The following is a 16,527-nucleotide window of genomic DNA, read 5'->3' on the forward strand; positions in this document are numbered from 1 at the left end:
ATTGATTAGATACCCTCCTATCTGAACATGTCTTGTTGCATAAATAAAGAACCAATTTTCTGGCTCAAAATCTATTTCAAAAAATTTTTCAAGGTGAGTAGGTTTTTATGCTGTCATTTTCCTGGCTTCTTGAAATCATTAATAACAAAAACTACATAGATTTATCTGAGTTATTTTAAGAAATACTGTTGTTTCCTGCAGAATACAAACGTCTTCGGCCAAAATATTAAATTAAAGTAAAGTTATATGCCATAAAATGGCGAATTTGTCATTATCCTGGCTTATGAATGCCAGGACATTGAAGTGTTACAAGAAATTCTTTTTAACTGCTAATACTGTAATGAAGGAAAGCAAATATTAACCTAATACCAAGTTTATGAATGATTGTAATATGCTTGGATGTAATCAAAGTTATATGTTTATTTAATGATTGATTATTATACACAATTTTATTCTCATACCAGCAACAAAAGTTTTTTTGTTTCTTTCTACAGTGGATAAAAATAATTAATTTAAGCAATTTATGGTCCATCTAACATAAAGGCTTAAGTTGAGTTATTTATTATTAACTTAAAATGACTGTTTTTTAAACTTCTAAGGTAATGTGTCATTTTCCTGGCATTCAAGATTTGGTGAATTTCTATTTTATTTTTTTTCTCGAGCAAATGTCAATAAAGTACACTACTGTCTATTCGATATTATTAAGTGTAGCTAAAGAAGTATACAAAAAAAATTTAATTATTTTGAGGACTTTAAATTTGAAGAAATTTTTTGGTCAGAATTGTCATGCTTCGTGAAAATCACCCATATATATACATATATACCCACATCTGATTGTTCTAATTTTAATATGAATTTTATGAAATTTTGTGGATACCATTTAATGCTATAATTTATGCACTAAATTGGCACCATTTTTTCTAACTAATTAAATAAAATTATCAACAATGCTTTTAAAGAAGTTTTTTCTTGTATTATCACTAATAGTCAACCGAGTTTAGAATTTAATAAACAAAATAAAATTAATCCTGCAGCGACTGATGATTTCCGGCATCTCTTCAATAGCATTCCCCTTTTTAAGCTAAAAGATATTTTTTTGAGTTATTAATATGATTTTAATAATATACTCAATTTCCGATTTTGAATATTGGGAAATTCTAATTAATATTTGTCTTTTTAATAATTATCTTTACAAAACATAACTTTATTCAAATTGATGGAATACCGCAAGGATCTATTTTTTCATCTCTCTTAGCTAACATACATTTACGCTATTATGAAGAAAAAAATGCACTCTTAATATTAAATTTGTCTTTAGATTTATTCATGATTTAATTATCTTTTATAATTTTGATGATTTAATTATCTTTGCAACTTTATTAACTATAAAATTTAAATTATCCCGTATAATATTATTAATTTGTGCGCATTCATTTTCGAGCCAATCCAATGTAACTGACAAATCAAATTCGCTTCAGTGCTGCAGAAAAACGCGCCATAAAAGATCCCTCTACTTACTCTTCTAACCTTTATTTATGTTCCTATTTTTTATCTTCAAATTAATTTGTGCGATTAATTAATTTGTGGGAATTGTTAATGTTTGTGTTGAACCACTTACTTTTTTTGTGAAGCTATGCACAAGATCTACGTTTTTATAGAATTGTCTACCGGATGAAGTTATTCTAAATATGAAATCTGGATAAAGCCAAGGCTTTAAGATGCGGACTAAGAATATAGCCCCAATTCTAAAGAGGAAAGAAAAAAAGAACAATTAAAAAGTAGATAAACATTACAGAATTTTTTTAAAATAAAAATTTCTTTTGACTTTTTAGCATTAGATTGATAGAATGTATAGTCGCCAGTTCTTTCAGAATATTTTGACTGTTGAAGATACGAAATTTATCAGCTGTACTATTACTTGCTAGAGATTGGAGAGCAGTCATAGAATCAGAAAGGATTACAGCTTTATTAAAGGTATTTTTCGTATCAGCAATTGCAACAGAGCAATATATGTAGCTTAAATATCACCGTCAATATAAGAGAGATGAGCACCAACAATTATAATTACATCTCCCCGTTATACATCAGAGAACCATTAGTATGTATACACGTGTGTCCAAATTTCTGATGGGTGTTGGTTCTCGATTGTTGATAAAGCGATTATTACTGTCTGAAGGAGGTGACAAGGAGGTTTTGCTGACAAGGAGGTTGAAGTTTAAACGAACGTACAAATCCAACAATTTTAGGGGATTCGGGACGGGTGAGAAGATAGACGTCTATTTCTGGAATTCCAGTTTTTCCATTTAGTCCCAAGCCTACTGTCGAAAACTTTTCTGTGTTTTAAGTTTTTGCAGTTTATAATACTGTAATCTTTTTTAAAAGCATCTCCAGGCAATCATCATTGATTTATTGTCGAAAATTGTAATATTCTCTTGAGTACTTTTTCAGAAATAGAATCAGGTTAACTGATGTATGACTTGACAGGTCTTGATTTCACTGCCCCTGTGATCGGACGAAAAGCCTAATTTTGGATGGTATCCAATTTATGTATGATGGTACTAGTGGCTATGATTAGAGTTTCATTAAAGTGCAAAAGACTGTATAAGCATTTTCTAGGTGATGAGAACGACTGTAACCCCTTAAAATAACGATTGCAACAACCCCTTGAAATAACGAATTAAACGATTACAAAATTTGCTTCCGCCAGTCGCTCCCCTTAGCGATCGGCTAATTCCAAGAAAACGGTCATAAAAGTGCCTATTTTTTTATCCCTGTATCACTGATTAGTGCTGACATCTAGTTTAAAATAAACTAACTATCTACAATTATATACTGGTACTGCCACATGGTGTGTAAAATGAGAAATAAAACGTTTTCCGGGCAAAAGATATGAATTAGTTTTATTCTTATTGGAGAGTGACTACCGAACACTCCAGCCCAGAAATATCACGGGAGCGAGAAATAGAGGGCGAAATCTCACCCCGTCATTTTCACGGGAGCGAGAAGGAAGGGTTTAAAAAAGAAAATCTGGATTCGATGTAGATGCATACGATTTATATACAGCCAGGCGAGCTCCGATTATCATGCCTCTTTTAAGGTCAGAGAGGTCGGAAATAATCTCGTTTTGCTAGAAATAGATTTTTTTCATGCAAATCTCACACTGCCGAATGCTAGACAGATGCCTTGCCTTTCATCTCAACTAGGAGGCACATACCCGCCGCTTATTGGACGGTCAAGAGCGACTCCATTCTTTCACAGGCGTTCCTATTATTTTGTTCTATACCTGCACGTCTACACACCACAGTAACGACACAACTCTATCACTCCGACTAAATATGTATATACTAGTATTTCGCTTTTTTGTAATTATTCCCTCAGCTGTAAATATGCAAATTATTAATTTTTCGATTATGTAAGCATTTTATGTTATTCCTATATTATTCGGACTTCTTGTATTCGTATTTGTATTTTATCAATTATTATTCGGATCCTTTTTTTTCGTATATATCTTTCTCATTTTACTGTACTGTATTTTAATTACTCGACCTCATACGTCCGTTGCTTTTGGTAAATAATTCTTAGATGAAGAGGCAGGTACCTCGATCAATATGCTTACATTAAAGCATTGAGAGGCACAACTCTAACGCCACCACTGAACAGCAGAACTGTTTTAACGCTCAGCTGTTTAAAATACAGCTTTTCATAAATGAAGGTTGACATTGTCGATAGCTACCATCCCCACATTGGTGACCTTCGGACGTGATGTGAACACGCCTAGCTTGGCAGTAACGCCCACCTCATATGAACACGCCTATCTTGACAGTAACGCCCACTTCGCTGGATGATCCACATTGAACAGTTGACTTGCTACTTGTAACTGCGCACATTATCCACCTCCTCGCGCTGTTGCTACTCTGTCTCGATTAAACACAACGTCGGCTGACATACACTCGACTGTTTAAGGCAACACAGAAACGGCCACTACCGTGAACTTAATACAGCTCTCACTACCAGCACTCAAAAAGTACGGTGATCTTAATACAGCTCTCCCGGCTTCTCACAAAACAGCATCAAATCAACTAGTGGTATCCGTTCATCGAATTCTATCACAGATATAATTCTGGTGGGGGAGTACTGTAGGGTATCTACCACTTCAAAATTACAATTCACTAGTACATAAAAGGTGTTAACTCGACTCTATGTCGGGGTACCTTTTCATAGATGAAGGTTGGCATTGTCGATAACTACCATCCCCACAGGCTTATTAAGTGTAGAATCTGTAACAGCTAAATGTTGTGAAATACCTCATCAACAACTGTGGCTTAATCTCTTGATAAGTAAAAAATATGTACAAACATGATAAGAGTCATAATTGAATGATTGGAACTGGAAAAGTAACTGTTGCCAATTAACAAACAAAAATTTAAGTGAACAATGGGTTAAAACTTACTCATGAATTGCATTAACATATTCTTTGCTTTCACCCATTTGGGCATTAATTCTTACACCCATAGCAGTCTCTGAAATAAAAGTTTCAATAATTGTGTAAGTACTAAGCATTTTTTGAAAATTATAAAGACAATATACGCCTCAAATGTACAACTTAAAATGATTTACAAAATTGTGGTAACATTTAATAAAACTACAGGGAATATTTAATTTTTACTCACACTATGTTACTAAAACTGTAAAAATATTCTGTAAAAATAAATTTTTAAACTTCGGAAATAATTCTTGTGTTGGTGAAATGTAGTGAACGAAAATAAGTTTTTTCCCTACTCCTTATTTCAACCGCATGTGAGATTCTGTATCTGAAGCCTTTAACAAGAAGTTCAATGGATCGAGCAAGATGGCCCAATTTGTTGCTTCCAGGAAAAACCCAACTTTGGCCTTTGGATTTTTTTCTGTTCTGGTCATAAACTAAAAACATTATGAGCGCAGTTAATGATATAAGAACACAGTTAATGATTAAAAAAAACTGAATTGTAGCAGCAAGTCATATTTAATGGATGTTTTCCAAGACAGGGAAAGGTAAGTTTTATAAATTTTGTTCAAGAGTCAAAAACGACTATACCACGCCCAAAATAATGTCGAAATTTAAAGTCTGGTTAAAATATTTTCAAAATATTGCTGTCTTTAAGATATTCAATAAAGGTTTGATGTCACGCATTTAAGTTAATGGATCAGGATAATGGCAGTTAAAAAAACGGCGTACCTGAAGTTGTATAGTGTGTTGGTTAATGATCTTTTAAATTCGAGGAATGAATGTATGAAATGCAAAGAAGGGACCATATTGCAATAGAGAATAAGAAGAATGAAAAGGTCCAATTCGGGGCATCGGATGTGCCTTGACCCTGAGACAAGATTTTGCTGAGGGGCGAAATTTGAAGAGAGAGAGAGAGGAGTGTGTCGAACAAATAATTTTTCAGGCAACATCACTTACCACATATAACATCAAGAGTGCAAGAAGAAATAAAAGGAACAATATCAATCCATGAATCTTTCTCAAGGTCACGTAGTCGTGAGACAAGAATATGTGAGTGGTCGGAAATTATAGGTAAAAAATCTTCTAATATTCGAAAGTGAAAAGTCGGGGTCAATAGTTTTCTTCTGTAACGCCACTTTTTACCAGAGCTGAAAATAAAAAATACTAAATGAGTAGCTAAAATCAATAACATACAATGTGCTGATGTGCCATAGAATGGGTCATGGTGCTAAGTTCAAAACAGGACATTGATTGGGTGATGACAATAGCTGACGTAAATTATTATTATGGTAAATATCGATATGTGGAATTTGAAGGAACCAAAGATTTGTTCTAGCGATTTCTTGATTTTAGTTTAGTATTATCTTGTTAATGCAATTTTTTTTTTCAATGCGCATAACTCTGCATATCTTTATATAAACTAAGATAACGGGTTATGCATTTTAGTGCTAATTCGTCTGAGCAGTGAGCAAAAAATACGTACAGTGAGCTAGAAAAAAAAGACACAACTCTACTTAACTTTGATTAAAAAATTAAAAATACGACTTTTTGAAACTTTTTTTAGCAAACTATTTGACCAATTTAGTTCAAATTTTATATTTTGTCATTTAATATTACTATATTCTACTATTGAGTTGAAGAAAATGTAAAAATGCATGTCTTACAATTCCGATGTTTTCAAAAATTATTAAGTAAAACAATAAAAATAATTCATTAAAAACTACTTTTTCTATGAAACTATCTTTTGGTAACGAAGTAAGCGTAAGAATTGTTTGAATTGCTCATTAAAGTCTAGATACACAGCCAAAAAGTAAAGAAAAAAAGAAAAATTAACACAAGGAATTCCATATCCTTACAACTGCTTCGCCTAACTGGACTATAAGATCCATATTTTCCAAATAACGGCTACCTTATATAGATAGTTAAAAATTAAACTTCGTCTAAAAAGGTATGCTTGTTTGGAGAAAGTATGTTTTTGCGTTTGATTCCGTATTTTAATTTATAGTAAGCACATTTAATTTATAGTAAGCACATTTATCATATTGGAGAGTAATCCTTTGAACCATTAAGATTTGTTTTTCATACATGAAAAAGCAAAGACGAGTTAGTTGGTCGCGGTAGGCGGGGCAACATTGCTTTTCCAGTTAAATGCATTTAAATGCAGGCTTAGTCCAGTTAAATGCAGGCTTAGTAATCCTTTCGTTACGAGTGTCGTATTTCGCCAGAATCTACGCGATGCCCTTTGTATACGAGCGCTGCATGTAGCGTCGTCAGCGCAACAACGTTTGACAAGCGGCCCACTCTGTTTCAAATTGCCACAGGCTAAAATTCCATTGATCTATATTGGATTAATATCACTAAAAGTATATTTTGACTGCGTATAATATGTTTTATAAGTCGATAGCATATTTATTTATAATGCTTACACAACTTTTAAAATATATTGTAATGTAACTATTGCATAAAAAAAGCCATTCATCTTACCGACATGTAATCAGCTCATATCGTTTCGCGGTGTTCCTTTCAATTGCGTCACTTCAGCGGAGTGAACTGCCGTAACGAAAGGGTTAAGCACGGAGTTTAGTGGTGCCAGAGCCAATGGTACAATGCATTGAAATGAATGTGGGGCTTAGCGTGACATTAACGAGGCTGCCGAGTATTAATCTTTTCGCAAAATATTTTAGAGATTGGTTGACAAAAATAAAAGCTTTCAACATTTTTGGTATTTTTGACAGCATTTTAAAAGCCTCGTCAACAGTTGAATTATTTACATGCATTGGGATGGAAAATAAATTTAAAACAAATTTTGAAAAGCAATGAATCCTACATTAAGATACAAACTTAACTACCACAGGAAGAATTTTTTGCAAAAAGCTAAGAAAGTTGGCAGCCATACATTAATGATTCTCATTTTAATGATTTAAATGAAATTTTTTATAGCAACTAAGTCCAAAAAAAAAAAAAAAACCATGCTACGCCAAACAAAAGGTTTCAAAACAGGAAATAAACTGATACATATTTATTTTCATAAAATATATTCTCACAACATTAAAAAAAATAATAATAACAACAGCTAGAAGAACTTAACCCGCAACAGACATTTTAAGAAGATTTTAAATAGAATAATTCGTTACATAGAGTGGGATTGTCTAGGGGATCTAGTAGAACAAAACTTGAAAATCATCATTAATAAGATTGATAAAAATTAAAATTCGAAATATTATAGAATAATGTTTTAAATATAAGGAATTAGTGAGATTTACCTAGTAATAAGACCAGTTCCAAGCCATGGGTGCAAAAAGTTATATGCCGCAGCTTTATCAATATTAGTATTACTACTTAACACAACCTAAGGGAGAAAAACCTCTTATGATTCATTCAAACGATATATATATATATATATATATATATATGACATGAGCCGTGGCTTTTCATTAATCATTATTTTGTGGGTTCCAATTTTCGTAGTCATATTTTAATTATTTTTAATATCCTTTTCTATAAGGATGACAACATAATGAATTTTCTATGCTATTATTGAGAAAAGAATAAAGAAATCTATTTACAATTTATATACAAACGGAGCAGAAGCTCCGGGACACATCTTTACCGTTTCATTTCCAAAATATAAGTGTACACTTTTTTAACGTAACATATGTTCATGTCATGTGATCTATGAAATCCAGATGTTAGAACCGACGTCTGGAAGATCTTAAGACCAGATGGAGATGAACTAATATCTCAACATAGTCTTGATTTTAATGGGAATTTGGCATCTTTAAGATATTTTTCTGCGCTGTGTGGATTCATTTTACAAATAAAGATTTCATCGCTATTCAACGGAACTTACTATATACGCGAAGGGCTAAGTTAAGTACTTGAAAGAGAAATTTAATGTTCTCAGAAACCAGATAAGCTTATCTGCAGATAGATATAATTCTTTTTGAGTTTAGTCTGAAAAGATATTTATTATATATTTATATATATAAAAATATATAGATGAAAATTTTTAGCATATAAACATTTGTGCCCAGAGAGCAAAGGAAAATGAATAAATGAAGATAGAAAATTCATCTCAAGTCTTCAAAAACTATTTCGTGACTCTCCAAGTATTCGCCAATTTTGTGGTACGAAATCTGATCTTGCAATGTTTTGCAATAAATAACATGTAATGCTTTGCAATTTTTTCTAATGTTCGCGCAATTACAGGAAACAGTTGAAATAATGGGAACATAAAAGAGCTCAGAATTTTTAGATTTTGATTTCTGAGTTGGCGTAGGGTTTAATGGTATAAGATTCAAAAACGGACATGCTCACATACCGATGCTGAAGGTGCCAAAGTATTGTTAAATTTCAAATTATGTTAAAACATTAAATAAGACAATAGCTATTAATTAAATAAGTGATAGTAATTAAAAAAGTAGTGAAGGCTGAGTTGAGATAATTTCATTTAAACGAATTAGCTTTTATGTAACGAAAGATTATAAATAATAGGCATTGAAATAAATAATACATTCAAATCTATGTCTAAGTGAGTTTGAAAATTAATTACATATTCTTTTTAACCTCTTATTTTCCCGTCAGACATAATTTATATCCTAATCTATTTAATTTTTTAGTATATACAGCAATGTTTCGACTTGATGCATTATAACCCAGCTATTAAATTAATTGAGAAATTGAACTTTACTTTCCACAAGAAAAGAAATATTGATAAACAACATTTAATTAATAGGTAATAGGAAAAACAGCATGCATAAATTTCTTAAAAATGAAAATGTAAGTTAAATAAATGCTAAAATCAAAATTGTAATAAAGTATGGCTATGAACACGTGGCATTATGAAACGTCCCTAATATCAATAATAACTGCGAAATCGGTTTTCTTTTGAAGTTTAAAAGTGGTTTGCGGAATCGATACTGATTGAGAAATTCAAGCTAATTGCGTTCTGAAATTATGAATTTCATAGTAGTAACACATCTCCTATTCCTTAACGCATTAAATTTAGTACTTCATTTTGATTACAGAAAGCTTAACTAATCACTGATTTTTCTATAATTCTTGAAAATTGAAAGTATTACCCATTGGTAAAATGGGTTTTATTTTGGGTTTGATGGCGTGCGCACTTTATTTTATACGTCATCATACTTTTCAACTGTGTTCAAGAGGAATAGTAAACAGTGCGCATGCGTCGTCATTGCATGTGTTCCTATGGCAACCGCTGCTATTTGATAATTTTCCTAGAATTCTTTTTTTCATCTGCAGTCATCCTTAATGTATTTACATAATAATAATTTAAAGTATTTTTATATTCCTTTTATTATTAGCTTATAATTACTGTCTTGACGGTGATTTTTTAATATAAATATGAATACTGAAGAAGGAAAAGTATTTTGGGACGTCTTGAAACACGTATTTGAAAACCAATCCGACGACAAACATCAATTGAAGCAGTTTTGCAACCATGATTTGAAATATTGTGGCGTTTAATGGAGTCAAACCAGAGACAACAAGCAATGTGCTGGATGAAATGAAAAATTTCTTAATAAACAGTGAAACGGATTTTAACACCTTCCTTCTCGCTCCCGTGAAACTGACGGGGTGAGGTTTCGCCCTCTATTTCTCGCTCTCGTGAAATTACCGGGCTGGAGTGTTCAGTAGTAACGCGCCAATAAGAATAAAAACTAATTAATTTCTTTTGCCCGGAAAACATTTTATTTCTCATTTTACACACCAGATGGCAGTACCAGGATATTTTTAAGGTAACTGAAGATAATTAGTTTATTTTAAACTAGATGTCAGCACTGATCAAATACGTGTATTTGACAAAATAGGCACTTTTATGACCGTTTTCTTGAAAATTAACAGATCGTTAAGGGGTTAAAGAAAGAATTAAGTGCTGTTCTTAACACATTTTATCCATTATATTTCCTTTATTTTTCTTCAATATATTTCCTTTCTTTTTTAAAGAAAAAAAAATATCAATAATATTGTTACGCGCTTAATTTCAGCAACAGTATATTATTTTCTATAAACTACAGTAAATTTATTTTTAATTTAGCCAGTTATCTTAAGTTACGCTGCTGTTTCACTCCTCCCCCCTCTTTCATTTTTAACTTTCTTCCTGAATTAAGCAAGAGATCTTATCACACAGTTGCATCATTGATTATGAACACTTTTCTTCTTCGATATGACTGTTTTGTGTGTGGGTATGTATGATCAAATTTTATGGATGATGTTTTGCTATCGATTCACGAACTAGGATTAAAAGAAATCACTTCTATAGTTTCCGGTTTGAAGAAAAACACAAATGTCTTTGTCGAAATAAGCGCTTGAAAAATCCGTTCCTTTTCAAATAGGAGGCATAATCCGCATAGATGATTCATTGAACCTAAAGAAAAAATAAAATAATTTGCGTTCAAAAGCAATTTTTAAATAATATGATTAACATTTTAATTGAGTTAAAAACAGCAAAGAAAAATAAAATTCAGATTGCATTGAGCAAAAAATTAAAATAGTTTTTGTCCTTTAAATGAAACTATGTAATAGTGTATACCAAAACGTGCTTTATTTATATATCGAAACCAAAATTATCCATCACATTAGTTCACTCAGTATTAAAGAACATTGAGACAAAATTACTTTTTTGGACAAGGCGTTTAAAAATCAAAATTCCAAGTCGACAATGTTGTCTACATTTCCGGGAAAATTCGTTTCTTCTCTAGAAAATATCCAGGTAGAGAAATGTCCATAAAATATTTGGATCTTTAGAATTTTTGCCTGGTTAAGATGTTTACCGTTATAACTTCATGACTTAACCAGTTACGTTTGTTCTTTTCATATTCTATTGAAAACAAGAAAAATATTAAAAATTTATCAAAATTAATAATTTGATTTTCAGCGTTGTGCTCACGTTGTTAATTTTTTTTTTAGCTGCAGGCACTGAACGTATCGTTTTTCGCCATGAAAGAGCCGGAATTGTAGCTCATTTTGCGTTGTCTGGTGCGCACGCAGCGACCAAAGTCACAGAGGCGAGTTACGTTACCCTCGCTACATTGCCACAGATACCCGTTTATAGGGTGGGCCACTTTCACACATCTCACCTAACAGAGTGAAACATCCATGCCTTGAGTGGGACTCGAACCAGCAGCCATTGACTTCGCGTTTAGGCACGCTAACCGCTCAGCCACCCGGCCAGCAAAAATTAATGATTAAATGCGAACGCGTCATCAAAAACATAGTATTTAATACACTTTTTTTTTCTTTTTTGAAAATAAGAAAGTGTAATTTCCGGTAAGTGCTATTTGCTGTCTTAACTTCAAACGAGATTTGCCGGGGAGATGTCATCGATTGAATATAGAAGACACATCATGGTCAAAAATCCCTTAAAAGACAACAGATTCATTGCGTTTGAAAACGAGAGATATTTTAGGCTCTTAAAAGCAACCTGCTCTTTTAAATAAAAAGCAGTAGAGAATGTCACATTTAAAAGCAGAAGAGAATGTCACATTTAAAAGCAGTAGAGAATGTCACATTTAAAAGCAGTAGAGAATGTCACATTCCACCAAGGCTTACGATAAAGAGTAGGTAAAGTGAAGGTTTTTGTTTAGTTTTCCTCAGCATAATGATATTAGTCAAGTTGCTAAACTTCAAATCATTATTTCCAAGTTTAAACTCACGTGCGGATATGAATTTGAGATCGGTAGAACATTTATAAGCAGCATTCAATTCATATTTTCAACTTCAAGTAAAAATATACTTACTACACAAAATATAATCGAAACCATACTGAATTCTTTTAAGGATACTAAACAGAAAAGTACAGAAAAGGAGAATTTGCGAACATTGCTGCTTTGGTATGGAGTTCTTAGTCGTTTCGTCTAACTTCAACTTTTTCATTGTAGAAGCTAGAAGAATAAATGCTAACACTTAAAAAAAGGTGAAAATTATGACCAAATTAAATGAAAAAAATTAAACTGTAAACAAGAAAAAAGAGTTAGTAATGAAAATTTTTTAATTTTTTATATTAAAAATTTCTCCGTCATAGACAACATGAGCTGTTTCCAACTTGATCAAAACTTTTATCGAATCAACTAATGAAATTCAACTAATGAAAGAAATTAATTGCTTTAAAAACTGTGTAAGCTTAGAAATTAAACCAGCTGTCTCAGATCTCTCTTGGGAAAAAAAACCATCTGGTTCATATTAAAAATAGCGCAAATAAAAAGGAAACAAGGATAAAATTAAAAAGTAACATAAAAACCCTTCATTGCGCTTAATGATAGAACATGTAGGTACAACAGTTTTTTTTCTTCCTTTTTTTATTTCCTTCCTTTTTTTAAAAAATAGCTACATATTGGGTAAAAAGCACTATTTTAAGTAAAGGAAGAAATATCCATGCGAATCTTAAAAATGTTCTTGAATCAGATTAAATAAGTCTTCTACTGGCGGCAGAGTCAGCCAATCTGGTATACTTCTCATATAAGCTATCATCGAAGCTAAACCTCCCTGAAACGTGCATTTCTTGTCTCTATAGCAGCAGACGGCCTCAGATTTTGTGGTGGTGGTGGTGGGGGAGGTTCTTACAATAGACAAACTCTCTAAAAGTTTTGTCTTCATGCTATAGAAGAACGTTATTTATTTAATTCATGAAAGAAAACTCATCATAGTTCTCTTACGTTCCGTTACTTAGCATTATTTTTCAAAGTTTGCAAAATGCAGGGTCATCGACCAACCAGAATAAAAAAGTTATTTCATAATTTCTTACGTGTTTTGTTACATATTTTAATACTAAATAGCCATTATTTTACTTCATATTATAACCGTTGTTGAACAGCAGACCCAATTTTTGGGTTTACGACTACAAATGTTCACCTACGTGGCCTTGTAATTTTGAACCCAATGCAGAAGATGAGGGAACTCCTGGTTCAAGTATTGGGAGAAATTGTACCTTCGCGGAGGACTTTTTGATGGGACTAACCCACATTTGCGTTACATGGAGAAGAAGACCACGAGAATTTCCCATGGTTAGCCTGACGGCAAGAGGACTCTAACCCAGGATCCGTCTACAACTGACAATATTTCCCGCTAGCACTGTGTTCGAGGCAAGCCGAAAACGGAATTCGTATCGACCAGGCATCGCCGGGCTTTGACCCCGGTTCAACTCATTGAACGGCGAACGCTTTATCCCCTGAGCCATCGCGGCTCAAGTAGCCTTTATTAAAATTATGTACTGAATTTTTAAATAAATTATGTAATCATCTGATGAAGGTGGTCGCAAAACATTACAAAAACTGTTAATACCAGCACCAATTAGCTTACACCTTTTAAAATTCCTAGAGTCGAACTGCCCACTATCATATGAAATTATTAAATATATTCATTGGAAATTTATAGCCGCTATAACGAGTTGCCAAACTGCTCGTTGAGCATAAATATTTATACAAACTGCCCAGCGCCCTGGCAAAACTGAAATATTAAACTTGAAAGTTAACAACTGAAGATATTAAACTTTTCAAGTACAGCAGTGAGTTTCCGAATATCCTCTTATGGAATTTCGTTCATATTTCAAGGAAGATGTAGAAACAATAGCAGCAGAATTCGACTATTAAAATCCTTAAAACCTAGGATACTTTTTTGCATATTAACCTATAGCCAACAGTAAAAATTGTTTTTCGAAGCCGAGAGAGTTAAAATTGTTTTTCGTAGTCGAGGAAAATAGAAAAAAAAACACACACACACACATTTTAAATGCTTTAAATTTTTAAAAATTCCTATTTGGTGACATTTTTCCATCTAAATGAAAACTATCAAAACCACTGCCTTATTTTCAGTTTTTTCAAATTTGTATGAGCCCAGAAAATACAGCATTGGGGAAGTTTTTAAATATTGAAAAATTAGACCACAAACGTTTTTCATTTTCCCAAAACTGTGGTTTTTCTCTATGATGTTTTGCGCCATTTTCAAAATAAGCATTGACATCAATGGCTTTCGATAGGCTAATCTTGACCTAACAGTCACGAGTATCTGTTGCAACGTCATAGCAGTTATAAAAATAGCATATTATTCGCAAAAAGCATCATTTCATATAACGAGGGAGCCTTCGAACAATAGCCTCAGGCCACGTGACGTTATTTCAATCGACGGCTGCAGATGCTTTGATCTACAAACGTTACTAACCAAATTCTTATCATATATTCGGTTCTGGTATTTTTGTTTACACCTGTTGGGGACGGTCTGTCACTTGGAGGTTGCACTTCATAGCTTGAAATTTGCATTTCTTTGAAGTTTAGTGTTAATCTTCAATGTTTACTTTTGTATAAATAATAATGGCGTCGACTGAGTGCAAACCTGAAAGTTCTGTAAATAGCCCTGTTACTTTTTTTTTCTTTTCTACCAGACGTTTCTTCCGACAGGTTTACAAAACCCTTAACCGTATAGTCCACGCCTGGCCACAGGTCTAGCTCACATAATACATAGGTGCATCACATTAGTTTTTAAAAAAAACCGAATANATAATAATGGCGTCGACTGAATGCAAACCTGTAAATAGCCCTGTTACTCATGCCCCTATTACTATTGTATTTTCTATCATTTAATCCTATTATTTTAATTATTTACCTCATATTTAATGTGTTATCGTTCATGGCCATCTTAATTATAATAGTTAGTTTTTGGTGTGCTTCCTATACATTATTACATCGTGCCTGTGATCATCAATATATGCATTGTTCACAGTGAGTGGATGTCCAAATAATGTCAAATGCCTTTAGATTCCAATAAAGGAATCTCTGCAGTTTTGTCGCAGTGTTATTACTTTGCAGCCTATATTCTTTCTCCCTGTGGGGAGCGACGAGCTATCTCATAGTTGGAATATCATAATATCCACAGTTACAATGTAAGAAATGGCCTTGTGGAGACAATGAGGCGCGTTACAACCAATGAACAGTTATAGGGCCGGTATAGCCACATTGGTAGGGCACTGGGCTCATGTCCAAGAGGTCGTGGGTTCAATATGGTCTCCATAGCTTGGTCAGGAGAAATAACCAACGTTTGGACCCCTTATAGTTAAATAAAATTTTTGCACATATCGCTATATATCGAGAACTTTTTCAGTAAATCTTTATTATTTTTTATTCTTTTAATTAAGAATGGTCGTAAAAATTTTAAAATGTAAGGTTATACACTTTTTTGTGTCATTTTTAAATGTATATAATTTTACACGGCAAAATTCAAAATTTGAGTCGAAATTGAGATGAGAAAAAAGCGGGTGAACAGTTCTTGAGAAAATTAATTTTAAGAAGTCAGATATTTAAAATTCGAATCCTCAGAAACTATTTAACATATTTCACACAAAATTTGTATTTTGCTATGCAAAATTACATACTTTAAAATTATGTAAGAAACTGAAAACCTTAAAATTCAAAATGTGTTCGACTATTATTTAATAAAATAATAAAAAATAATAAGTATTTGCTAAAAATTATTTTTTCATCATAGAATTATCTTTGAATACATGAATCTTACAACTATGTGCAGAAAATTTACCATTTGGAATATAAGTCCCCGAGACATAGTGAAGTATTCTACAAATAAATCGCTCTCAAAAATCCAAATCCGTTGACAAAAGGTATTTTTATTCAGAAAAAGCTCGTTTATGTGTCAGATTTCGTAACTTAAATATCTTTTACACTGATTCATCATCGTATTTGAGGTTACTCCCTTGAACCATTAAGAATGAGTCCCAGGAAGTCGAGCTCCGATCATTAGATCAAAAGTTACTCAGAGGGTGGTCCGTATTTTTGATTTTTTTTGGTGCACTATATATCGCTGGTTCAAAACTAAAACGACACTTCTGCACTCACTTCTCATTCAAATAACATAAGAAGTGAGTGCAGAAGTGTCGTTTTAATTTTGAACCAGCGATATGTACAATCACCTCATGATCCTTGATCCTAATTATATGCATGCCTTAACTCATTTCACATTTCATATAAGTTTGATTTGTTTTGGATAATTCCTCGGAGTATACATAAATATAT

At 32.5% G+C, this 16,527-nt stretch overlaps 1 protein-coding gene across 2 annotated transcripts in view; it reads right to left on the reverse strand.

Annotated features, from left to right (window-relative positions):
• Window positions 1–16,527, reverse strand: part of LOC107448963 (cytochrome P450 4V2-like) — a 45,327-nt gene that overhangs the window by 27,233 nt on the left and 1,567 nt on the right. For both annotated transcript variants that reach the window (XM_043045896.2, XM_071186388.1), the window contains exons 2-7: window positions 12,250–12,393; window positions 10,765–10,877; window positions 7,750–7,835; window positions 5,444–5,634; window positions 4,451–4,520; window positions 1,619–1,745 (exon numbers count right to left, since the gene is read on the reverse strand). In XM_043045896.2, the coding sequence (XP_042901830.1) occupies window positions 1,619–1,745; window positions 4,451–4,520; window positions 5,444–5,634; window positions 7,750–7,835; window positions 10,765–10,877; window positions 12,250–12,385 (723 nt within the window). In that variant the 5' untranslated portion in view covers window positions 12,386–12,393. The remainder of the gene's footprint in view (window positions 1–1,618; window positions 1,746–4,450; window positions 4,521–5,443; window positions 5,635–7,749; window positions 7,836–10,764; window positions 10,878–12,249; window positions 12,394–16,527) is intronic.

The sequence above is a fragment of the Parasteatoda tepidariorum genome, chromosome 10 (assembly GCF_043381705.1).
Source record: "Parasteatoda tepidariorum isolate YZ-2023 chromosome 10, CAS_Ptep_4.0, whole genome shotgun sequence".
Lineage (NCBI taxonomy): Eukaryota > Metazoa > Arthropoda > Arachnida > Araneae > Theridiidae > Parasteatoda > Parasteatoda tepidariorum.